The following is a 25,662-nucleotide window of genomic DNA, read 5'->3' on the forward strand; positions in this document are numbered from 1 at the left end:
CAAGTCTCTTCGATTTGTTTACATGAATTTTATGTAAAACTTGTGTGGATTGCGTTCTTTATTTTCTTGGAATAAAGGCACCTTCCAAGTAAATGAACGTAAATGTCATGTAAATCAAGTCTGAGTTGGTGAGAGATCTGAACTGCACTCTGTAGTTGGACTTGTGAGAACTGTGGACTTGTTATATTGAGGTTTGGCCGCTAGAGGCTCCCATTGTTCCCCCATGCGTTTTCCCTCTGTCTGTTAATTGTGTCATTGCTACCACCCGTGTCTCATTTCATTTCCCCTGTTTCTTAGGTTGTGTCCGAAATCGCATACTGTGACGGTACCTACTGCATTCGACTCAATACCCTCTGCTCAGCCATTGATACAGTATGTACTGATCAGTATAAGTGTTAAGCATGAAAACAATCTGGACGTACTATATTCTGACAGCTCTTCCGTGCCAGTCCTGTTGCATTATGGGATAGCACGGTATCCACAGGGTCCAGAGGTTCCATACTGCAGAATCTCAGTGGAAGCAGGAGGTCATCCGGGTATTTCTCACCTACTGTTTTATGAATACTGAGAATTTGGATGTACTACTACTTTGGTGTACTGCTTTTCGCCTACTGTGTAGTAGGGTAGAAGGGATATTCGGATGCAGCCTTAGGCCGTGTCCACCAAAGCGCTTTTTCCTGAGGCCTGCATATTTTTCAGTTGTTTGCAAGGGGAGCGGCGTGTATTTAAAAAAACGTTGTTGTTGTTTTTCTGGTCACCGAGAGTTGAAAAATGTCCAACTTGGGGTAAAACGCAGCACATCTTACCCTGCTGTCCAATCACAGTGGAGGAGGGGTGGGACAAATACCACACTGACCAACCGCCCACAAAATCTCACGAACCCCCATAGACCGGCGGGTCCGTTCTCTCTTTCTACGTGCTTCAGCCAACCCTTCATCCAATGTAAGGGCTTGAGCAAGTACTTTACCTTGTGTGTAGGAATTGTTGACAAAAACAAACTGTCTGCGAAATCAGACACTAGTAACACATTACTTTTGGATATTCTGTATCCTAGCAACCAAACTGTCTCCGCTGAAAAAACATTGCACCTCTAAAGAACTCTCAAGCGCCCCCAGCTGGGTGTTTTCTGAAGACGGCCAGGCGTTTTCCGCGGGCTAAAAACGCTTTGGTGGGGACACAGCCTTGAGGGCCTTTCACACTGTGCGCGATGAAGTGACGTGAAAGTACGACGTGATGACGCTCTTGAATTGAAACAGTAGATCTCTATGGAGCTATTCACACCGGGCGCGATCATTCACGGGGTGATAAAGTGAGCGCTTTTTTTTCTTCGACCAGTATGCCGATTTCTTTTCCCATTGCTCCACGATGAAACGGGCCTTCCAATTAGATTTGAGCTTTACATCACCTGTGTAAGTAACTCTGTTTTTTCCTTGCTTGTTGTTACAGTAAAATCCTTTTGTGATTTTTGTCTTTTCTCTTGAAGAAACTGTTTGAGGATATTTTGCACTGTGAATTTTCTGTGCAATTATTTCTTTGGATTTACCACCTGAACTGTGTGGATAACCTTTTGTTCCTTGTTTTGTTTTGTTTGTTTTTTTCTTTTCTGTATTTGCCTGTGGTTCACTGCTACAGCATCTGACTCTCGAGCTATTGACCCGAGTCCTGGCCCTGACACTGAAATACTCAACAACAACAAAATACTCCATTTATTCCATATTCAGTATTCCATTTTAAAGTTTGTTCATTTATTATTATTATTATTATTATTATTATTATTATTATTTTAAAAATTTTAGCATTTGCAGTTAAAGGAGTCCTGAAATGCTGCAGCATTCTCACCGCACTTCCCGTGTCCCTGCCTCATGTAGATTTAGATCCCAAAAGAACAATCCAGAGGCCGAAGTTAGTAGTGTAAATAAGGTTCAGTAGTCTGTGGATTTGCGATAGTTTATCACGGACTAAAATTCTTATGCGCTTTTGTTTCAGCTTGGAATGGGGTTGGAAAGAGTGCTTATTTCTGGCACCATTCTGTGTAAACTCTAGAGACTGTTGTCTGTGAAAATCCCAGGACATCCCAACTGTTCCAAATAAAGTGGTCACTGACTGTGTATATACTGTGTCCTCTATATTTTTGTGCTTCTTTTCAAACTGCTGCTTATGCTTATGTCCAGGGGCACCTACGCATTTAAAGGAAAATGCTACCTGCCCTCTTCCACATTCATTTGGTTATGCAAAATCAAACCCATGATTTTAGCATTAATGAAAACAGAAGCTCTAGCACTGCACCGGCTCTTACTTAGCTCTTGCAGCACTCGCTGATTAAAGTAAAAACAGACACGTTCATCCATACTGTACTGTACAGCATGTATTCAATTCAATTTTATTTGTATAGCGCTTTTTACAATAGACATTGTCTCAAAGCAGCTTTACAGAAATATCAACACGGTATACAGATATTAAAGGAGCAAATTTATCCCAACTGAGCAAGCCACTGAGTGGCGACGGTGGCGAGGAAAAACTCCCTAAGATGTTTTAAGAGGAAGAAACCTCAAGAGGAACCCGACTCAGAAGGGAACCCGTCCTCATCTGGGTAACAACGGATGGTGTGAAAAAGTTTATTATGGATTTATATGAAGTCTGTTTGGCCTTAGAAGCAGCCGTAGTCCCAGCAATCTTTAATTGGGGTAGATGAGAGCTCCATCCAGAGGTAGGACATCCGAAACAGATCAGGCAGGTCAGGAGAACAGAGAGGATCAGGATCTCTAGTGTCTCCATAAAATCGTGTGGGGCTCGACAGAATGAGAGAGGGAGAGAAAAAAAAAAAGCTTAATCATTTGTTTCGATATCATGAGAGAAATAAGTTCTGATCTCGAGGAAAACATCTTTTGTTATCTTGAGTTCACGGGGGGAATAACTCCTGGTCTTTCTGGACTGCCATAGAAGACGGAAATGGTTCTGGACATTGTAAATGGCCACTTTTTGAAGATGGTGACAAATCCTGCGGTCCAGATTGAGGTCGGAAGTTCATTCCATCACTGAGGGATGGTAATTTTTCAGGAAAGGGACCTCATGCCTACGCTGAGTAGGCACTACCAGGCGTCAGTCGGTAACCAATCGCAGGTTGCATAAGGGAACATAAACCTCAAGGAGAGTGTCGAGGTAGGGTGCTGCTGTTCCAGGCAAGGTCTTGTACGTGAGCATCAAAGCCTTGAATTTGATGTGTGCGGCTACAGGAAGCCAGCGGAGTTCCCTGTTCATCAATGAGTTGTAAACCCTTGTTTAGTCAACGTCAACATCGTCAACAACGTCAACAACGTCAACATCACAACAGTAAATCTCTTTATTCTGACGCCTCTGTCTGCTCTAACGTCATCTCCAGGATTTAAGTAGTCTGAGATTCCTTTAAGTACATTTTCTAAGAACGTATCCCCGAGCCTTCACATTCTGAGCTACTTGGTCATTGTGTAACTGTTGCGTGATTAGCAACCACTTAAACGTTTAAACATCGCAACTCAAGCGATGTATTTGAATGAGTAACAACTAAGCTGGAAGAAAGAAACAAAAAAGTCTTGAAGTGGAAGTAGCCATGAGAAACATGAGCGAGAGCTTAAAACCTTTCAGCTATCGTCACTTATCACATGACTTTCACCAGCAATTACCTTTTCTGTCATTTAAAGATTACAACAATAAACACATCAAGATTGTCAACCATCTTTGGTGGTTTGCTATGTGACCAGTGTGTGTTGTTCGGATTGTGCCTTGACATGTAAATGAGTAAGCCCTTGCTTGTTTGTGGATCTTCCTTTTTCCTCCAAGCCTCATCAATTTGTTTATGGTAATTTTAGGTAAAACCTGTGTAAATTATGTTCTTTCCTTTCTTCTATATTGCATCAAGAAACATCCAATAAACAAGTGTCAAGTAGACGTGAAGGTCATTGTCTGAGTTGGTGACAAACCTGACGGTGAACGTTCTACAGAGCTCAAACAGTGCAGCAGCAGAGATGTCGCCATGCTTTTATTTTTCTCTTCTGGCGGTCCTTATTGGAATGGCTGCAGGTCTTACAAGAGAATATATGTACTTTCCCATGGAACTGACTTGGATTGATGCTCAGAAACGCTGCAAACAAAACAATTCGAATCTTGCCGTCATCACTACACATGAGGAAAACCAGAGGGTTATAAATCTTGGAAGAGAATTTGTTTCAGGCTGGATTGGGATGTATAGAAGCAAAAATGATTCAGACATCTGGCTGTGGAACGATGGAGAACAAAGTTTTTTCTTCAATTGGAAAGTGTCCCAGCCTGATAACAATAATGACAATGAGAACTGTGCTGAGATAACATCAAGTGGCTGGAACGATAATTTCTGTGGACGTGTTCTGCCTTTTTATTGTTACAAGACTTTAGTCTTGGTAAAGGAGAAAAAGACATGGGAAGAAGCTCTTCATTACTGCAGAATGAGCTACACTGGCCTGGCTTCCCTGTCCTCTGAGACACAACAGTTGGCTGAAATGGAGAGCAATCAAACCCAAACAGACAGTGTGTGGACTGGCCTGCGCTTCCTGGATGGAAAATGGCTCTTGGTGAACAAGGATCCATTGGGCGATCTGGTCTCACTGCCCTCATGCCCGGCTCCACCTTACCGCTGTGGCGCTCGCAACACCAAGAAGCATGTTTGGGAAAACAGAGACTGCAACGAGAAGCTCAATTTCCTCTGCTACTACTAAGGTGAGTAACTGAGATCCAGAACAATACCTCAGCACTGTATACATCTATCCATCCATCTTCTATTCCGCTTATCCTTTTCGGGGAGCCTATCCCAGGGAGCATGGGGCACAAGGCGGGGTACACCCTGGACAGGGTTCCAATCCATCGCAGGGCACAATCACACACACACTCACACACCCATTCATACACTTTGGACATGCCAATCAGCCTACCATGCATGTCTTTGGACTGGGGGAGGAAACCGGAGTACCCGGAGGAAACCCCCACAGCACGGGGAGAACATGCAAACTCCACACACACAGGGCCACGGTGGGACTCGAACCCCCGACCCTGGAGCTGTGAGTGCTAACCACTAAGCCACCGTGCGCCCCACTTTATACATCTAAATATTATTTCACAATAATGGGGGGGGGGTCTTTTTCCAAGCATTTTTGAGAACTCTTCTTACAATAAACACAGCAACGTTTCTTGTGGATCAAACCGTACATGGGTTTTGACGGTCTAAAATTGGCGCATACAGTATGTTTTTCAAAAGTTATAGAGACAAAGCAAAGGGTAACAGTGAATGTTTAGAGTCAGAGAGGCATCGCCAGCACCACGTGCACATCGATATGATCTGATAGTTTGTTATACCACAAATCATGAAGTCACCTATAAGACACAGAGCGCTTTTTCACTTTCCAGTGACCTGTATGGAAGACGGATATAAAGGAATTTTCATTTGTATTACATTTACGTTTGTCATTTGGCCGACGCCCTTATCCAGAGTGACTTACAGGATTGCTCAGAAGAAAAGAGCGTAGTCACAAACCCAAACAGGTCAGGCAAATGGCAACCGGCGAAGACCATGGCAAAGATTCAGAATCTGTGCGATCAAATAGAGAATATAAAGGCTTGATAACATCACTAGTATTCACCAGTAGCAAAACTTCACAATGACTTATACTTTTGGTGTGTGTGTGTGTACATACAAGTGCATCTATATATATATATATATATATATATATATATATATATATATATATATATATATATATATATATATTAGCGGAAAAGTTCTAAAAGTGGAGCTAAATTCATGAAATATTCATTAGAAATATTTCAAGGCTTTTTTGGTTTTATTCTCGATGATTACGACTTACAGCTCACGGAAATCAAAAATCCAGTATCTCACGATATTTTAGTAAAGAATTTATAATACAGAAATGTCGACCTTCTGAAAAGCATGTTCATTTATGCTCTCGATACTCCAGTCGGGGCTCAAAGAAGGCTGTGTGAAATTGTCTTTATTTTACTCTGCGCTTATGGATATCAAACAATTGCAAATGAAACACAGGTTTATCAAAAAAAAAAAAAAAAAAAAATCTGGTAAATATAGGTGTGCAACAGTTATGTTGTGTGTGTGTGAGAGAGAGTGCTTGAGAGCGAATGTTATAAAAATATAAATAATTAACATTATTATACATTAAACAATTAAACATTTTCCACTAAACTCAACAGCGTTTCATGAGAACCTAAGAACCCCTTGCCTTAAAAATGCATCAGCAGACTCGGGTTCACTTCATCCAGATTTATAAGGAGAAGGATCTTTGGAGAATCTGCCACAGTTCTCCTGGAGAACTTGTTTCTGTTCAGCCAGCATTCTTTTCTTCTTTTTTTTTTTTCTCTTTTGTTTGAAAAGTGGTCTATTATGTAATCTACCTAATATATTACTGACATACATGTTTCTGTCACTTTATTTTTGCTGTTCAAAAAAGTTTGAAAATATCAAATCTGTAACTGGCTATAATGCAGAAGTCAGAAAAAAAAATAAAATAAACATCTAAGAAAAAAAATTGCATGAAAAAATGAGGGTGCCTAAGACTTTCGCACAGTACAGTAAATCAATGCTTACACTATTAATCAAGCGTTACAGTACACAACTAAAGAGGGAAAAAATACTCTATAAATCAGTACCTTATCGTATAATGCACCTACTCTAATGCCACCAGTTTAGTGTTTATTTTTATTTATTTTTTTTAATATAATTGTGCTCTGACTGAAAGCGATCTTGTTAGGAGGAATCCAGCGTTTATATTTTGATCGATTAATATATTTTGAGAAGTTTTGTTAGTGTATTTTGGTCATGAAAGAACTCTATATTTATACAGCAAGATGTATGAAGAGCTTTTTAAAAGTTCCACTTCCTGGTGAATTGCGGTTATCAGGTCTTGCATAAAGAAAGTGTGTTTGGGACGTAAAGACTAGGTTAAATTTAGCTTCATCAAGGCTCACTGTGTCGGTACACTGTATTGTATAAATGATTTACAGTAGAAGTAGGAGGCACGTTCTGTTACCTTCTATTGAAGGTTGAAAGTTAAGATGAATGCATCACGAAACTGCATTCAGAAATGAAGGACTGATTGATGTTTTTTTGTTTTTCTCTCTTCGAACAGATGGCTTTCCAAAAGATCGATGCTCCCATGTATATGCTTTCAACGATCTCATTCGATAAGAATACATGCACGGCTATAAACGCAACAATTTTGATGTGTAGTGTGTTTGTATTGCGTTAATTATATTATAATCCTTAAACAGAACTTCTGTCTTATAAAATGTTGGTGAAGGTGTTCGTTAATCTGTATGTATGAATGAATGTGCATGGATTATATGTATTTACTTTTTATATTATAATAGTTCTTATTCAATACGTAATGGTTATTTATTATATTTAATATAATTACTTGTAGGTACTGGATACGTAAAAAATATATTTAGCTAGAACTAAAGAATAAAACTGTTTCAAAGCCTTTTTATTCTTGTTGGGGAAGGTTAGCGTAAAGAAGGGAGAATTTCCTGCTGATATGTTTATGTTTATGTGTAATCTGGTATATAAAGTTACTTTTCAGATATGATGATGGACCTCAGTTACCTTTTTTTTTCTTCTTGTCTTTATTTATTCATTTTCATATGGTTCATTTACATGTTATTCATTTTCATGAGATTCATATTCATGTGATTCATTTACATGTGATTCATTTACATATGATTCATATACATGTTATTCATTTTCATGAGATTCATATTCATGTGATTCATTTACATGTGATTCATTTATGTATGATTCATTTACATGTGATTCATATTCATGAGATTCATATTCAAGTGATTCATTTACATGTGATTCATTTACTAATTTGCTTCTCTTTAAATCCAGTTTTAGACTGTGATATTACAAAGGTCTTTCCAGGTTATTATTTTTAATATTAATATTAAGTTTTTTCTTCTTCTTCTTCTGTGTGTTGTTTGCAGATCTGAAAATAAAAGTGCTCTTACTTTACTGTAAACGTTGTGAAGCGGTTATCATCCAAATATTTTATTAGTTGTGGCATATTTATAAATACAGTGCATTAAAATACATGTCATGCATTTAATGTCTTTGTTTATTTGTTGTAGTTCCTAAAGGATTGTACAGACTTGGGACTCTTAAGGCTTTTGCTTTAATTAGTAGAAACAGCCAGGTTGTGTCACACAACACACAGGTTTGGAGTTTATTAATGCAACCAGGGAAACCAATATGGCAGAGCAATAATTAGATTCAATTCAAGTCAATTTTCTGAGTGTCAGAAGGTAGAAATGAATGGATGGAGATTTAAATCCCTAATAGAAAAGCCCGAGGTGAAAGTGGAGAGCAAGAACTCTCTGAGACGACATAAGGAAGAAACCTTGAGAGGACCCAGACTCAAAAGACTGTCTTCTGGGCGACACCGGATAGTACAATTTGCAGCATCCACAACAAACCTTCAGAGGTCTTGTGGAGTCCATGTCTCATTGGGTCAATGGGTTGTAGTGGCACAAAGAGGATCTACATGATATTAAGCAGGTGGTTTTAATGTTATGGCTGATCGGTGTATGTTGTAAAGCTAAGTTTCTGGTGTAACTCTGATATAGATGAGCATAGTATAGTATTTGAATATTTGACACAGTGGGACAAAAATATGCCTGTAATTGTGTGCACGTTAATAGACTTTCTCTACCGGACTGAACATTTGCAAACACCTTCAGACACCTGCTTTATTACATTGAAAAATCCACTTGATCGATGAAATGTAATATTTAATAGACACTGCATCTGATTTGCCTGTGCAAAAAAAAAAAAAAAGTGGAGGTTATTAAGGGTTTGTTTATTATTTTTCTATTATTCAATTACAGTGTGAAACTACAATAGTAATTGTGTGTTAAAAATGTAAAGTGCTGTTGTTGTAGCACCGCAAGATGGCGGATCTCACTCGGGCATTGATGTATTTGGTAAAACATAGTCCTAAATCGGGGAATGCGGCAGGTATGTAGGAGAAGCTATGGAGAAGACTACCCCAAGCTGACGGGTTGAAATTTCAAGTTGAAGGGGCGTTTTCTGTGGCTTTTACTGGTTGGAGGATGCAGACACAGAAAACAGGTGCAGACACAGAAAACAAGTGCAAACACAGAAAACAGGTGTAAACACAGAAAACACATGCAAACACAGAAAACAAGTGCAAACACAGAAAACACATGCAAACACAGATAACAAGGATTTTAGACGCTTAGCGCCTCCTAAAGCTGAAAGCGAGCCCCTGTCAAGCACCGTAAACAGTAAAGTTCAACCTCCACGACGCCAGGTGGCGCTGCTGCTCACGTTATTTCCCCCGCGAAGCGCCGCACTTCCGCCTTTACCCGCGTGTTTCCCTTTTGTTTTCTTTCGCGAAACGCATTTCTTGCGATTTATTTCCGTCTTCATTTAAGAGGGAAAAATAACTAAATAAAACAAATAAACATGAGTAAAGCACATCCTCCAGAGTTAAAGAAGTAAGTGTGTGTGTGTGAGAGAGAGAGTTCTCGGTGGCTTCAGTTCGCTTCATGGGTTATCTGCGAGCAGAACCAGAACCGTTGTTGTTTTGAATAAACGATTAGCTTGTTAATCTCCTGGGCTCGACTCAGAAAACAGAAATATTAAAGTGGTGGAAATGTTGGAGTTAATTTTTGCTTTCTCTCTTTCGTCAGGTTTATGGACAAGAAGCTGTCGCGTGAGTATCTGCTTTAATATTATTTCAATCTCAAATGGACAGTTGAATGTTTAGGGGGTGTTTTTATATTTGCACAGAGTGCTAATTGAGTAGATCATGGTGCTGGGCCTCAGATGAACTTGATGGAGGTCTCCTGGTGATGGATTTTCTGTTCCTAAAGAGCCAGTTGAGCAGTAAAGTTCCTGTGGATTCTGTGATAAACAATGTTTAAACGTGGATTTTCTTCTCCCGTACATTCAGGATGATTGCGCCATTGAGTATTCTTAATGTCTAAGCAAGAAGAAGTGAATTCGGTTCATCGTTTTCGGTGTCCAACCTCAACCGATTCGAGTGACGTCATCACAGCGCGCGTTCGACCAAATCCCCCTTTGATTCACGCGCATCGAATATGACATCACTGCGAAAGACAATTTCGCCTATTTCAAGTTGTTTTCAGCACAAAAACTCTCTTTCTTGGCCTCACAAAAAACTCTGCGAATCCCGTACAGGCTGTAAACAAACATTGTGTGTATATATACATATATATATCTCCATGTCGAGTGTTTTTTCCATCATCGATTCTCTCCTAATCATTGTCGCTCAGCTCGGGTGTGACCTGCCCAAAGTAACATCATCTCCTTTTGTTAAAAGTCTGCTGTAGGTTTCTACGTCCCGTATCTGGTCGTCTAGACTGGCAATTCGATCATCAGATCAGATGTTCATCTATTCATCATAAAAAATAAAAAACCTCATCAAGTGCATCTTAACGGGGATGTGCTGGCTTACTGGATGATGGAGTTTTTCAGCCGGCCGTCACTACCACTGCTCATCGATTCACATTATTCACTGCATGGGAGTTGCATTTATCTACTGTCATTACATACCGAAGGAATTTCATCTAAAACAATCATTCCCCCCCCCCGCCCCCATCATAATTAATATCTCTTTAGTTAATGCCATTAATATGAAATGAAACCAGGTTTCACAAAAGGATCTTATTCTACATGTGTTTAAATGATTTGCTCTAGGAAGGGGGGAAAAAATGACCATTGCATCTTGAGCACAAATTTCCGCAGAATACAAACGAAAGAAATCCAAAAGCGTGGGATCCTTCTATTCCATCAGAGACGGCTGACACCGCCTTTCTTTCTTTACTTGATTTTATTCTATTGGGAAACAAGTGCTCGTGCTACAGTGAGGGAGAGAGAAAATCAGTAGAGAAATTGACAGGAAGAAAGAAGAAAAAAAATGATGATTGTAGGTGTTAATGTGTAGTTTGTTTGTATTTAATGAATGGAGTTGACGGTTCGGGGTGTGTGTGTGTGTGTGTGTGTGTGTGTACACACGCATGTAAGACAGGGTAAACTGAGAATTTAAAAAAAAAAACTAATTATAATTAACACGCTGCCTTTATTCAGTCCGTGCAGGGTTTTTTGTGCGCGTGATTGTTGTGGCCAAAAATGCTTCATTTTGCTGCTGGGTTGGTTTTTTTTTTGTTTGTTTGTTTTTCTTCACAATTTGCGGTACAATTTTGCCTTTTTGTAGAAAATTGTTTTGCACAGTGATGTTTGGTAAACGAGACCTTTTAGCTGTACTCGTTCGACGAACGTGAACCGAAGACGACTTTGGCTGAATGCAGGTTGTGATGACGTCACGTCAGCCCAAATCTACGGTCATTTCGACCAATTGCAAGCTCTTGCGAGTTTCGCAGCGTTTCCTTGATTTTGCGTTAATTTCTGCGTTAAAATCACTAAATCCCGGAGGGACTGACTTATTAAAGATCCAGTCAGCGTTCATATTTACTTCCGTTTCAAAATGTTTACCTACAGGCTCAGGATAAGGTGTGTGTGTGAGTGAGAGTGCACTAATACGTATGTGATTCATTAATGAATGTCATCCTGCTATTTAGTTATAATAAATGTTGTACGAAAAACCTGTTTAGTTCCTTCTCTTTCTTTGTAAAACTCTTCAGTGAAGCTGAATGGCGGTCGCCACGTCCAAGGCATCCTGCGAGGGTTTGATCCGTTTATGAACCTGGTGGTGGACGACTCCATTGAAATCTCCGCTGGTGGACAGCAGAACCCTATTGGCATGGTGGTCAGTCGTCTTGATTTGTTTTGTTTGTTTTTATTTTGGGGTTTTTTGTTTTATTTTTCCTCCCTCTAAAATGTCTCGGTAACTACAGTCGACTCCACAATCATTAACGTCCTTCAAAGAATGCAAAAGCGGTCATATTAAACAAATATTACACGAAACGATTCAAATTTCACCATCCAGGATTGTTTTTCCTCGATCTAAACTTACTTATTAACAAAACCAAAACGGGTGTGAATTAAGAAAACGGCTGTACGGTGATGTATCGTATAATTCATAATTCTCATGATTTTCTTGGAAAATGGAACTGTGGGAATTATGTTGTGATAAAAAAAAAAAATCCAAAATAGATTAAAAAAATATAATTTAGTATTTTAGCATCTTCAAAGTAGACACGCTTTCCACCTAGGAATTTCCAGAAATGTATTCTTGGCGTTTTCTCGTCCGATTTCTCGAGGAATTTCCCCGAGATGATTTTTGAACAGTATTAAAGGAGTTCACACCGACGCCGGACTCTCATCGGCTGCTTTTCGGAACATTTCGCTCCGAGACGTCCGTTTAAATAAAAGATTTTTTGTAGATAAAATGTTAGTTTTCTAATGAAGGAAATGAAAACATCGGCACGATTATGTTTTTGTCTACGACACCGATTTCACACGTTTAATCACACACCTTCGGATCAAAAGCTTTTTAACATCAGAAACATTTCAGTCGGGTGTCCCAAAACTTTTGACCGGCGGTGTGTATGCTGAAAATCTAAAAGTACTAGGACCGCTTCACCGCGAGCATGTTCTGTTCATCATACATAACAAGACATGACCACGACTTCACCCACAGCTCTCTTAAATCAGGTCTTCAAGGACATCTTCCTGCTTTTTGTGCTCATCATGGTCGCATCAGATATGCTCATACATAACCTAAACCGCTTTTATCGCCATGGAAACAAGTTCAAGCGCGGATTCCGATAGTCGGGACGATGGCGGATATCGGCCGAATACCGCTCACCCGTCGACCCCTGGTTTTCGGTTTTGTCCGTCCGAAAATCTCGTTAGTGCGACATGTCGAAAGATTGGTCGGGACGTTTGGAGGATTTCCGTGCCGTTACCGTGGTAACCAGAAGATTAACTTTTGGAATGGATCCAAACTGGGACAAGGTCACGGCAAGGTCAAATGTCTGAAATAGATTTTCTTCAGTAGCTTCCTTCCTGTTTGAAGTGTACTTTAAGGGTATCTCTGCCCTACAGATTGGTAATAAGAACACTAGACGTGCTGGTGGAGGAGGCGTCCCCGTCCACGCCGTATAAAAACGGGTGGTGTTTTTATTTCCGGTTGGGTTTAATATGCCACAGAGGACTGTGCATATTAATTCTGCATTTAATGGCCCACTAGATGTTTGTGGTCAAAACAAATATGAATAATTATTGCCTTCAGTAAGAATTGAACACAGATAGTACCATACTCTGTACAGCTACGTGAGCATGCCTGTGCTGCTCAGAAACGCTGGGTATCTGTTCAGCAGCGATGACTGACCTGGTATCGGATTATCACGGTGTCATGTTTTAGATGGTCTACTAGTTGATCAGTATGGTGACTTGCCTAAAGCAACGTGAATTTATTTGGACGTTTTCCTGATCTCTGCTCTGTTCTTTTCACTTGCAGGTCATAAGAGGAAACAGTATTATCATGCTGGAGGCTCTTGAGCGAGTATGATGGCCTTTCCTTCGTCGTTACTCCTCCTCCTCGTGTGAGAGCTTGCTTTGTGAATAAAGAACTAGGTGGATGTCAAACTCTACGATGAATGAATGATTTTTTTATAATTTTTTTTTTTTATATGTAACGTTTAGAACTGTGTGCTGTTCAGATGAATAAATGGTGGATAATCTGTGATCATGAAGGGGTTTTTATTATTGGGTGATTGTCGAATTGTCATTAGGGGGCCAAGCACCCTGCTTGTTAATTACCTCAAAACCAAATAGAATACTCCCCCGATCTGTAATTGCCTCAAACCCGAACTGGAGCACCCGGGTTCCTGAGTCCGCACACGCGGACATGTGATCCTCCTCCAGCTGGACGGTGTCGGCTCTGGACCCACCCCAACGTTCCTGGGCAGTGAACTGCATTTGGCTTCCATCCTGTGCCGATCTCCTGGGTTTCGTTACCAGTGGCAGATTTCAGCTGTCTGTAGAAGCACTTGATGAACACGGGCAGCAGTAAAACGTGGTTTTTATCCGAACAAACAAAACATCACACCCCAAAACCCCAAAATAAATACCTTAATTTCCTCAAACCCAAATAAATAAACATCATAAATATCCCCCGACTGCTAATTCCCCCAAAGTTACTCCAGAGTTTTGATGACTTTATTATTCTTTTAAAATGTGAATTTTTTTTTTTGACTGCTAGTGTACCGAACGACGTGATGTTCTTTTACTTGTCCTCACAACTTTTGTGTGCATGGGTCCGAACTCAACCGAGCCATAAACGATCATCCCTCTCCTTATCGCGCTCTATACCAGTGTGTTTCCTTTATGGGGCCAAGACATTTGCCACCATGATATCTTTTGTCCCCATGAGGTTAGTTAGTGAACAAAGCTACAATACAGTGCCACAATGTGGCTAACAAATAACGAAAGACTGGTGACCAAAACAATTCAGACATAGAAAACGCCGTTATTCGGAGATATTAGCATAGTAGCTCTGGTGAAGATGTGGACACATTTGGGGTGTGTGTATATAAAAATATATTTGCAAAACTGTTCATTCAACAAGGAACTGTGTAAAAATGGATAAAACTAGAATGTAATTGTTATGGGAAGTTTTCAACACACACACACAAAAACATTTCTTGCAGACGTCAGGCAGAAAAACAGCTTTATCTCAGATCTCAGGCGTTAAAAACATTGTGTACATTTTTATACTGCTCTAATGAAACGCAATACAGCTCGCAGCTTCCATTAACCAATAATAATAATAATAATAATAATAATAAGAAACAAAAACAAAGTGCTCGGTTTTACAAGGGTGGTGGTGGGAACAATGCAGTTACAAAAACAAAATCTGCCTGTAAATAATCGACAATTCGATAACACTGAAAGATTGTACCACAAAAAAAGTGCTTCTTTTTTTTTTCTTTTTTACAAACTTCATATCATTAAACAAAATATTACCTTTTATCTGAAAGTCTAAGACGAATCAGAGGTGATGAGAGGTTGTGCTGAATCGTGGGGCATGATACTACGCATGGCGATGTTGATGTTTTTATTAACATTTTTAAAAAATATTTTTTTATTCACTACAACGTCCAGCCGAAAGCTCCTACATTAATGACCTAAAGAATAAAAACACATTTCAAAAGAACACTGTTGGGATATTTACCCTGCATGAAGCTCACTCGTATCAAGGAAACCAAAGCTTTATTGAATCACTGTAGATGTAAAATGGCTAAACGCTGAGTGTATGCGCGCGTGTGTGTGTGTGTGTGTGTGTGTGTGTGTGTGTGTGTGTCACCCATCCCGCCCCCCCCGTACATTATACTGATGGCACACATTCTGGTCCATGGACAAGCTCAGGCATTCAGAGATGCAGTAAATATTTGGAGAAAGGACAGGAGCTGATTTTGTAAGGACAGTTCAGTCTGCGATCGGGATAATGCTGAGGAACACTTCATCAGGCACAGAGACGTTACAGGAAGTAGTCGGGGGTCCGGCGGGTGACGTGCGGTTCTCCTCTTCTCGGCGCCGGGTCGAACTGCAAACTGGGGGAAAAAGCGTACGCTTGTGTTTAGACGTGGCAGCCTTCGCTCGGGAGGATTTTCTTATATAATATAATATAATATAATATATATATATGAATAACAGAGTGGTGCAGGAATGAGTCCTAAACTCCGGTTCCATCGCCCAGAAGTCAGTGGGGTTTTTTTTTTTTTAAATGGGATTTTTGGTTAAATGCTAGAAATAAGGTGCGTGTTTAACACAAGTTCAACATATTTTCACGTTTTCTTCTACGATATAAAACATCAGTAAACACCCTCATCACGATTCTTTTGAAAAGCGTTTACGTGTCTTGACGAAGACGGTCTCCAACACGTGGCTAAACGGTACTACGGAGTCTGTCGGGGAAATGAAACGTCATCACGCCGACTCTACTACAGCCTCGAGGTGTTTACGTGTTTATACACGCGCTCTTGCAAACTATTCCAAATTACATTATAGATTTATACATTCTCAATTTATAGTGTTTTCCAATCGTAGTGTTTGGTTTTTGTAGTTTATCGGAAGCTTCGTGGTGGTGACGTTGAAGCCACGCCCTGACCGTGGCGCATTTCCTTTACAGCTTCGCTTTAGTGTTTTAATTCTGCCGATTGTATTTAGGCTTCAATATTCATAATAGTTGTGTGTTAATATATTAATAATACACATTGTATACGTTTACGACTTACTAAACTTTGCAAATAAATAAAGTTCCACATTCGATTACTGATTGCGAATAATAATCAAACTAGCGAACGTTAAACCGGCGAGCGTGACGGGACGACGGTATTGATCGTATTGTTATCTAAAATGTCCAGGAGCACAGGAAGTTGCGTTCCTTAATACTCACAAGGAGTACTTGAGCGTGTCGTCGAGCTCCATGATGGCCGCCTGGTTGCCGCAGCGGTAACAGTAATTCGGAGCGCTGAAGATGGTGACGACGTTCCGCTCGTGACACCAGTTGTAACCCTGTGAAAGGAGTTTCGAGACGTCAGACTGCACTCCGACACGCCGACAAATATCAACATCATCAACCTCTAAACTGTAAAGAAAGAAATATAACCTCGACTTCTAAAATCCTGGTCGTTATGACAAGCTTTGACCTTTCTATTTAAATGTTCTACTTAAAGATTGAAATGAACTTTTTTTTTTTTTTTTTAAACAAAAGAAATATACTTTCACAACTCGTACACTTTTTTAAAAAAAAATTTAATAAAATGATTTCATCCATTCAGCTCATTTTAAGTCGTTATTTATTTTAAGTAATGTGATTTAAAACCCATCAGTGTTGTAAGACTGCGCCCCCTCCTGGCAGTTATTTAATAACATTCTCCATTTTATGCACTACTGAAGGAAAATTGTATTCTGTAATCAATAACAAATCCACTGTGTACACTGTGAGCAAAAGTTTGTGCACCCTTGACCAGCACACCCATGTGTCTGTATGTTGGACGTCCCATTCCAGAGTTACTCCTCCGTTCCTGTTATAATGCGCTCCACTCTTCTGTGAAGGCTTTCAACTAGATTCTGGGGCGTGGCAGTGGGGATATCTAGGGATTTCGTGAGAGTTAGTGAGGATGAGATCAGGTTCTGATCGTGGGGTGTTGAGGAGGCTCCGGTTCCGGTTCCTTCCCCAAGGTGTTCAGGACTCTGTGCAGGACACTCGAGTTCTTCCAACCTTAGCAAAAATCTTAGTGGACCTCACCTGTGCAGGACTGGGCCTCTTAGTTCCAGTGAAGGGAAACTAAAGCTACAATGTACAAAGACATTCTATACTTCGTGGTAACAGTTTGGGGAAGAACCGCATATGGTGGACCTTGTGATGGTCAGGTGTCCACATACTTTTGAGCAACTGACTATAATCGGGAATAAAGTTCTATAAAAACATGCGTGTTAACAGGAAACGACACTGTGTCGATGAATTCCTAATTAGCAAACAAGCCACATGGGACATCATTAAGATATGTGTGTGAGAGAAAGAGAGAGAGAGAGAGAGAGAGAGAGAGAGAGAGAGACAGACAGCATGAATAGTATGAGAGAAAGACAGAAAGAGAGACAGAAGATAGAAGACAGAGAGAGATGGAAAGAGAGACAGTGAAAAAAGAAAGATCAAGAAAGACCGACAGAGCCTCTGAGAGAAAAACAGAGACAAAGAGGACAGAATGATAGCGAGAGAGAAAGCGACAAGGACAGAAAGAAAGACAGAAAGAGACAGAGTGAGAGAGCGGAAAAAGATGGAGAGAGAAAGAGCATGAATAGTATGAGAGACAGAGAGAGCGAGACCGCGAGAGAGATGGAAAGAGAGACAGAGTGATACAGAGAGAAAGGAAGAGAGTAAGACGGGGGGTGCGAGACAAGGACAGAAAAAGAGAGTGAGAAAGTGAAACAGAGAGCGAGAGCGTGTGTGAAAGGTTAGCTTCAATCAGCAGCAGTCATGACCACAGTCTGCTCCTGTTTGTTCTCTGCGTTACCTCCATGACTAACTGGTGAGCTCTGGACACCAGGGTGAGGGAGTTGGCGTGATTGAAGGTTTCTGAGATGTCCTGGCCGAAGGTGTAGCCGGCTCCTCTGGGTGAAATCCCCCAGCCACCGCGGTCATCGGGGTCCGACCACAACAGGTCACACATGGGGCCCTGTCAGTCATATAGCCATGGACGGGTGTGAAAATACAACCAGTGTTCCCACAACACAAAAAAAATGTTACAGTCTGTCCTGTTCATACACCAACGCATTCACTTCTTTAAAAAAAAAAAAACAACAACAAAAAAAACATCCGTAAACCGCACTCAGACTTGTTACTATGACGACACGCGTGACGAAGGGATATATGTTTTACAGGATCTAACTAGACACATCGCACGACATCGGAAAAGCTACGATACGCTTTGTTCAAACAATACGGCGCATCTCATAGAGTCGTGTGGACTTCGATCACGTTAAATCCTCTCATCATAGAGAGAGAAATATCTTGGGTATACAGATATAAAACTATTACGCCTACGTTTAGATGTTTTTATTACGAGCTTTAACTGTTGCGTAACGTTTTCAGAAATCTCTCGAGTTCCCAAGTGGAACATTGAAACATTTTTAACTGAAGATATGACTTTTCATTCCAGGAACGGACACAAAATATTCTAGATCAGTTCAAATAAAAGTGTACTGAGTGGAAATTTTAAATAATTTAAAAAAAAGCTTTAGATACATCTCCATAGGTGGCTTTGGAGAGCTTTGGCTTAGAATCAGACCTCATGTGGGACTTCCTGGATGCGGTCCAGAGCTCGAATGTGATCCAGCGTATCGATGGATGGAGACAGTCCGCCGTGGAGACAGAAAATCTACAAAACCAGACAGAGTCGTGATTACGGAGTGCTAAAAATAGCAGCCATCCTCAAATCCACAGAGTGACGAAGAGCTGGTCTTAAACTGAAGGTCGGAATCTTGAATGACAAAAGACCTCATCTCTTAGCTTTAACATACACGTATACTTGTACACGTGACCTTTGTGACTTCTTTTCGGTAGTTATTTGTCCTCTCTGGTTTATTAAAAATAAAGAACGTAATACACAGTCAGTGAGGAATGAACGCTAACTTCCTGCCAAGAAAAAAAAAACAAACAACCACCTTACATTACACACTACATCAGATTGTGCCCTTGCTCGATAATCATGTTTTTTATTCCGCACTGGAGATGGTGTAATCGTGTTACCTGCGTGTCCACCAGGGCGGTGAGCGGAAGGTAGTCAAAGAGGTCGGTGAAATATTTCCAAACGTTTGCGTTGCCGTATTTTCTCAGACACTCGTCGTAGAAACCGTAAACCTGCGTGATCTGTCTGCTCTCGTGGTTCCCTCGGAGGATGGTGATTCGCTCTCTATATCGAACCTGAGGAAGTACGAAACTTACTCACATGACCGAGCTCCGCTACACGTGCACGCTTAAATCGGTGACGCTTAAACCTAACGGCACACTCGAGGTTCTTCTTCATCACGGTCCGGAAACATTTCGTCTTTACCTTTAAACACACTAGAAGTGTGACGGTCTCGACGGAGTAATAGCCTCGGTCTACGTAGTCGCCCATGAAGAGATAGTTGGTGTCTGGTGATTTCCCGCCGATCTTGAAGAGCTCCATGAGGTCGTGGAACTGCCCGTGGACATCTCCGCACACCGTGACCGGACAACGCACCTCCTGGACGTTGGACTCCTTCGATAAAATCTCTTTAGCCTGGAAACCAGACAAAAATGTACAATATAAATAAATAAATAAATAAATGAATGAATGAATAAATAAATAAATAAATAAAAAGTTGTATGTGGCTACAGCAAGGACGATACTTGAGGACCTTTCTACGACACACGATACGCATCACGATATATAATTTAGCCACCAAACTGCTCGCAGAACAGTAATGAAATAAACCAAAACAAAAAACACGTTAAACTCAGTTTGACTATACTTTTCTTTAATGCCTACAAAGACAAAGATGATTACGTTGTTTTTTTTTTATTACGTCAAAATCAACGGTATCTATTGAGTACCGTTTAATTTGTAACGATTAAAAACATAAAAATACATCACCATACCGACGACATCTCAGAAAAGTGTATCGCGTAATCGTTTATCACGATATCGATATTATATCGATATATCGTCCAGCCCTTGTAGCGACAAACCGGTTTTCTTGCAGCTAAAATGAAACGTTCTGGAAGGAGAGCGTCTGTATTTAAAATTTCACCAGGGTATATACACGAGTCATATCCTACGAGATGAAGGAGAAGCAGCGTGAGCTCTTTGCCGTCGTGGCCGTCTATCTGCGGCCATCGGGAGTCGCTTCAAATGTGCTTAAAAGTCCAACCACCATCTAGTCACGAGCGACAGTGAACGCCGATGTCCCGCTCTCATTGAAAATGAAGTCTCCGGTCGCTTTGTCGCTGTATGTATTTGGAAGCAAGACGTTAAATAGCGTCGACTTTCATTTGTTTGAAATGTCAGAAATGGTTATTTGGAATACTAACTGCAGCATCGAATAACACTTACAACGAGTATTAGGCCCGACTTTCTAAAATGCTAAATGACGGTGACGTCAGGTTCTTTTTGAGTTCAGGAATAAACGAATGAAGTTAAAACAAGGCGTGTAATATATGTACACTATTGGAAAAATTCTGTAAATTTCATACAGACAGGTGGCGCTTTAACAAACACTGCAGGAAATGCAGTCAGTCCGCCTAAACGCGTCTAAAAGCCTAGCTAGCTAAGTACGATTTCCTCCCACGGTCAATGTCAAGCCCGTAACTAAAATGGACGACAGTTTGTAATCAGATACAGACTGTCAAAATGTCCGTGACGCTCCTGTTCCGTCACATCACCATCAAGAGAGAGAAGAGCGTTTATACATGCTGTACAGACGACAGCAGGCAAAGTTTTATAACGTTTAAATGAGCTAATGAAACGACATGCATAAAAAGAAAAGTGAATAAAGCAGACGTTATTACTCCAGCGTGACACGTGGAGTGAAGAGACGACGATGACGCTTGTGTGTATACACCGTAAGTGACTTTTACCTCAGATAATTACACCGGAGCTAATAATCAAACTGAGAACTCATTTCCCATCGTAAACTTCTAATTCTGCAAAAAAAAAAAAAAAAGTATCACAGTACGTTCACATGGACAACGATATTCCGATATTAACCCGATTAAGACGATACTCTGATTAAGAGACTAGCATGTAAACTGCGATTTCAGATTACCTTAATCGGGCTAAAGTCATACTCGAAGTAAACACAAATCGGATTCCGACTTTAGCCGCATTATCGACGTGCGTTACTGACATGACGCTTTAATCACACTATTAACATTATGTGGGAGTTTTCACCGCATTCTGCGACAGGACACGTACAAACACGGCAGCGCTCAACCGTTTGACGGTAAACAAGAGAGCACGGCTGCGTCCCAAACTGCATATTTACCTACAATATAGTAGATGAAACATGCATCTCTATATACTATATAGTAGGTGAAATACACGTATTTCTATATACTATATAGTAGGTGAAATACACGTATTTCTATATATTATATAGTAGGTGAAGCATGTATCTCTATATACTATATAGTAGGTGAAATACACGTATTTCTATATACTATATAGTAGGTGAAATACACGTATTTCTATATACTATATAGTAGGTGAAATACACGTATTTCTATATACTATATAGTAGGTGAAATACACGTATTTCTATATACTATATAGTAGGTAAGTATGTGGTTTGGGACGCAGCTCACGGCTTCAAGCAGTCGTCTATTAGCACGTACAGCATGACAAATAATTAACTGCACTTGAAGCTTTCGTAAAATTAAAAATGAAACACACAAAACTGTATATGGTTCCATAACGAAGACCAACTGTATGTCGATACGTGAAATTCTGGAAGGAACATCGGACGCCGTGGCGTGGGGACGTAATGACGTTAATCGATCTGTGTTCTATAACATGTAAAACCGGAACATGAAAGGAATATTCTAAAAGCGACTCATGTAAACACCTTAATCACAATATTGTCTTATTCACAATAAGGCCGATAATTAGATTACTGCTGTCCATGTAAACGTAGTGAGTGATGGTGTTTTCTAAGTGGATTAAGATGTAAATCTAGATCTTTACATCTAAAAGCCAGAACTTTACATCTGATTGAGATACATGCCAAAGTGAAACATCCATCCTCCTTCTAAGAAGTATCATGTGAAGATTTTTCCCAGGCCGCCACATATCTCTAGAGACCAAGAGGCTTAAACCAAACTAATTTTCTGCTCTGAAACAGTATTTTTAGAGGATTTCTTTTTTCAAATAATGACATTTCCTCACAAAAAAAAAAATGAAGGGAGTGTAAACTTTTGCACAGAGCCGTAAACAAAGAACGTGTTTTATTTGACAAGCAGTTTCCGAACCAGCTACAAATTCGGCTGTATTTTATTGTTCAAATGTTGTTTATTAGAGCATAAATGGCAAGTAATCTACGACAAATAAACACACTTCTTTCCGGTGTGTTAAACGTCTGCCTGACAACGGGCGCCATTAGAGCGGACACACCCCGCGAGCGCTGGTTGCTACCTGCAGTGCTCTCGGAAACAGCCAATCAGCGGCTTCCGAACGTGGCACGCCAGCCAATGAGACGCCAACTAAGCAGGACTGGCAGCCAATAAAAATATAACTCACCGCCGCCATCTTTGGACTCGAACATTCACTATTAGCAATAGTAACTCGTTTATTTAAGTGTGCGTTCAATAACCAGTGATCCGAATGGTTTATGAGAGACACTTACTTTCTCGCATAAAAATTTAACCTGGTTCTCCGACAGCTGCTTGCACTCGTTCAGCTGCTCGATCCATTGGTCCAGTTCTTTTGTAAACACCTTTTCATCCATACTCACCAGCCGAGAGCAAATAAAATCGGAAAATAAATCGTTAATGTATAATTTTCGGTGCAGAAAACAGAGATGTGTTTATGTTTTTTTGTGTGGTTTTTTTTTTTTTTTTTTTTGGCCAATTGACCTAAACCGGGTCTCGCGTCATCCGGGTCTTTCTCCGTTAAAAAGACGCTTAAGAAAAAAAAATATATACAGCGACGAATCCACTCGGTTCTACAGATATATTGCAGGATTAACTAGCGTACCGAGAACAATTTACGATACTGACATGAGCGCTAAATAGAAACAGAAAGACAGAAATAGACGCCGAGGATTCCGAGTCAGAAACGCCTGCACCCGCGCAGGAAGCAAAGAGGAAGCTGAGCAGCGTTCAACTGACTCGACGCGTTGCATCATGTTGTGCTGTTATTGGTTTTCTCCTGACGTGCAGTGCTGTGATTCAGCAGCCTGTCAGGAATTATTTATTTCTAATAAATAAATAAATAAATAAATATTGGTTTAACCCCCTGTTTAACGTGGGAGGGATATATTGTTTTAATTTTATTTGAATTTTTTTTTTCAGTCACTAATGACAGTGATGTGTAACAGCTTTCATTTATTCACACGAGTGTTTGCTAATAAAGCACCTTAAGCTGAACTGTATATTGGAAATAAAATAAAAAAGCATTTTTTCTTTAACTCTGTGCACTCTCTTGAGTTCATTTCCTTTTGGTAATATGTCGTTAATCCGACTTCCTCAACTAAAATGTGAACATTAATGTCTGTAAGTCATGTAACTTGGGTCTGTGTGGGGTTTCACGTGTCCTTGCTACATTCATGTCTCCTGTCCTGTCTCTTCCAGGTTGTGTGGTTTCCTCCAACCTCCTAAAAATATGGGTTAACTATGGTATATTACCTGTGTGTGTGTGTGTGTGTGTGTAATGGGTTAGGGTTAGGGTTAGTGTAATGGTATTCCATCCAGGATGTATTCCTGCCTGATCCCTGATTCATTGCGACCCTGAACAGGATAAAGCACTTACTGAATATGAATGGATGTCTAATGGATGTCGTAATTACAGAGAGTTGCTTTGAAAACATATTCGATACAGTAAATTAAAAGCTACAGTAAGTTAAAAGACAGCTTTTATTGGGTCAGTGATGATGATACAGCTCCGCCAAGCAAGATGAGGGTTCAGGATGTTGTTCAAGGACCCAACAGTGGCAGCACTGGGATTTAAACCCACAACCGTTGGATTGGTTGGTCTGAACAGAAACCAATGAGCCGCCACTGTCCAAGTGATATATTTGAGTTATAAACATCCACTCATATAACTCCTACTGCTGCACAATGACGAAGGAAAAAAAAGAAGCACTTAACTGTACCTTTCCATGTCACTTTAATACTTTTAGTACATATCTTTTACATAAGAGCATGTAGTGTACCTTTAAAGCTTTACTTTAATGTAATTAAAATCATGTTTAAAGGTACACAATATCCACGTCTCCATGTAAAGGTAGAAAAGGTGTAACACTGACAGTAAGAGACAAAGAAAGGTACTGTTTAGCACTGTTCTTTTTGAGATTCTGGGGGCATTTGGGGGCGACTTTTTTTGTGTATCTCGTCTTCATTTTGAACCAATCCATTAAAAAATATATTTCTATGTGAAATACACAAATTACTGTGTAGGATTTCTAGCAAAATCCATAATCAACTCGTAATTCTACTGCAATTCTTTTTTTTTTTTTTTTTTTTTTTTTTTTTTTTGCTGTGAAACATCAGGAGGTGTTTATTAGGGCACCATGTCTAATTCTCAACACTTTGGCACGGTGTTGTTGAAGGCACCCTTGCTGCTGTGAGAGGAGGCGTTTCTGTCAGGAGGGTGGAGAGGGAAGAGGAGAGGAGAGGAGAGGAGATGCTGCTGCCTGATGATAATAATAGACCACTGAACAAATCTCTGCAGATCAAGCCCAACCTCATTTTATATAATCAGTTATATATATATATATATATATATATATATATATATATATATATATATATATATATATATATATATATAAATGTAGATACGTTATAAAGCCAACACGAAGGACATGCACGCAGACCCTCATAATTTAACAGCAAGAATAAATAAATAAAAATAAATCAGGGTATTTTGCCCAAAAGGTTTGTTGCAATTGTAGGCCTACCTTTTTACATAGTTAAAATCATCAACAATTTTCAGGATTAATCTGCTGACGGAATCACGGCACAAAAATGCTGCAAAAGTCCAGTCACAAGCTGAATGGGCCGCCGTCCAATAATGTACTTACCACAGTAATTACTGAAATTGGCTGTCCTACATACTTAAGCCTCGGTGCTGTATTACCCCAGGAAAACATCATAAATATTTCTAGATGCATCAAATCTTAGTGACCTTATGTCCTGATAACACGTTGTTTTCATTATTATACATTATCACACAATATTTATTCATTCATTCATTTCTTTTCAGTAACTGTCCGGAGTGGATTATTACACAGTGGATCCGGAGAACATCCCGGGAACTCTGAGCATGAGACAGGACCATGGATGGAACACCAGTCCATTTTAGAGCACTCACACACACACACACACACACACACACACACACACACACACACATCCATACATTCACACCTAGGGC

General features: G+C 40.0%; 2 protein-coding genes across 2 annotated transcripts; one reads left to right on the forward strand and one right to left on the reverse strand.

The window, feature by feature from the left end:
• The first annotated feature begins 9,433 nt into the window (after positions 1-9,433).
• Positions 9,434-13,732, forward strand: snrpg (small nuclear ribonucleoprotein polypeptide G). The gene is given in 4 exon segments (NM_001200913.1): positions 9,434-9,552; positions 9,748-9,770; positions 11,722-11,846; positions 13,503-13,732. Coding segments are annotated over 4 exon segments (231 nt in total). The 5' UTR covers positions 9,434-9,520; the 3' UTR covers positions 13,554-13,732.
• Positions 13,733-14,697: 965 nt separating this feature from the next.
• Positions 14,698-23,386, reverse strand: ppp2caa (protein phosphatase 2 catalytic subunit alpha a). The gene is made up of 7 exons (XM_017484883.3): positions 22,913-23,386; positions 19,603-19,812; positions 19,299-19,472; positions 18,838-18,927; positions 18,064-18,225; positions 16,443-16,561; positions 14,698-15,597 (listed from the first exon to the last, which is right to left on the reverse strand). The coding sequence occupies exons 1-7, from the start codon at positions 23,012-23,014 to the stop codon at positions 15,525-15,527; spliced, it is 930 nt and encodes a 309-aa protein (XP_017340372.1). The 5' UTR covers positions 23,015-23,386; the 3' UTR covers positions 14,698-15,524.
• Positions 23,387-25,662: the final 2,276 nt, after the last annotated feature.

The sequence above is a fragment of the Ictalurus punctatus genome, chromosome 14, assembly GCF_001660625.3.
Source record: "Ictalurus punctatus breed USDA103 chromosome 14, Coco_2.0, whole genome shotgun sequence".
Taxonomy (NCBI): domain Eukaryota; kingdom Metazoa; phylum Chordata; class Actinopteri; order Siluriformes; family Ictaluridae; genus Ictalurus; species Ictalurus punctatus.

Excerpts from the sequence above, each read along its gene's own strand:
- ppp2caa (XM_017484883.3), bottom strand. The coding sequence starts at position 23,014 with ATGGATGAAAAGGTGTTTACAAAAGAACTGGACCAATGGATCGAGCAG. Across the intron at positions 19,813-22,912 it reads TTAAATTTTTATGCGAGAAA|GCTAAAGAGATTTTATCGAA; the intron begins GTAAGTGTCTCT and ends TCTGGTTTCCAG. Across the intron at positions 18,928-19,298 it reads CCGCCCTGGTGGACACGCAG|ATTTTCTGTCTCCACGGCGG; the intron begins GTAACACGATTA and ends CTGGTTTTGTAG.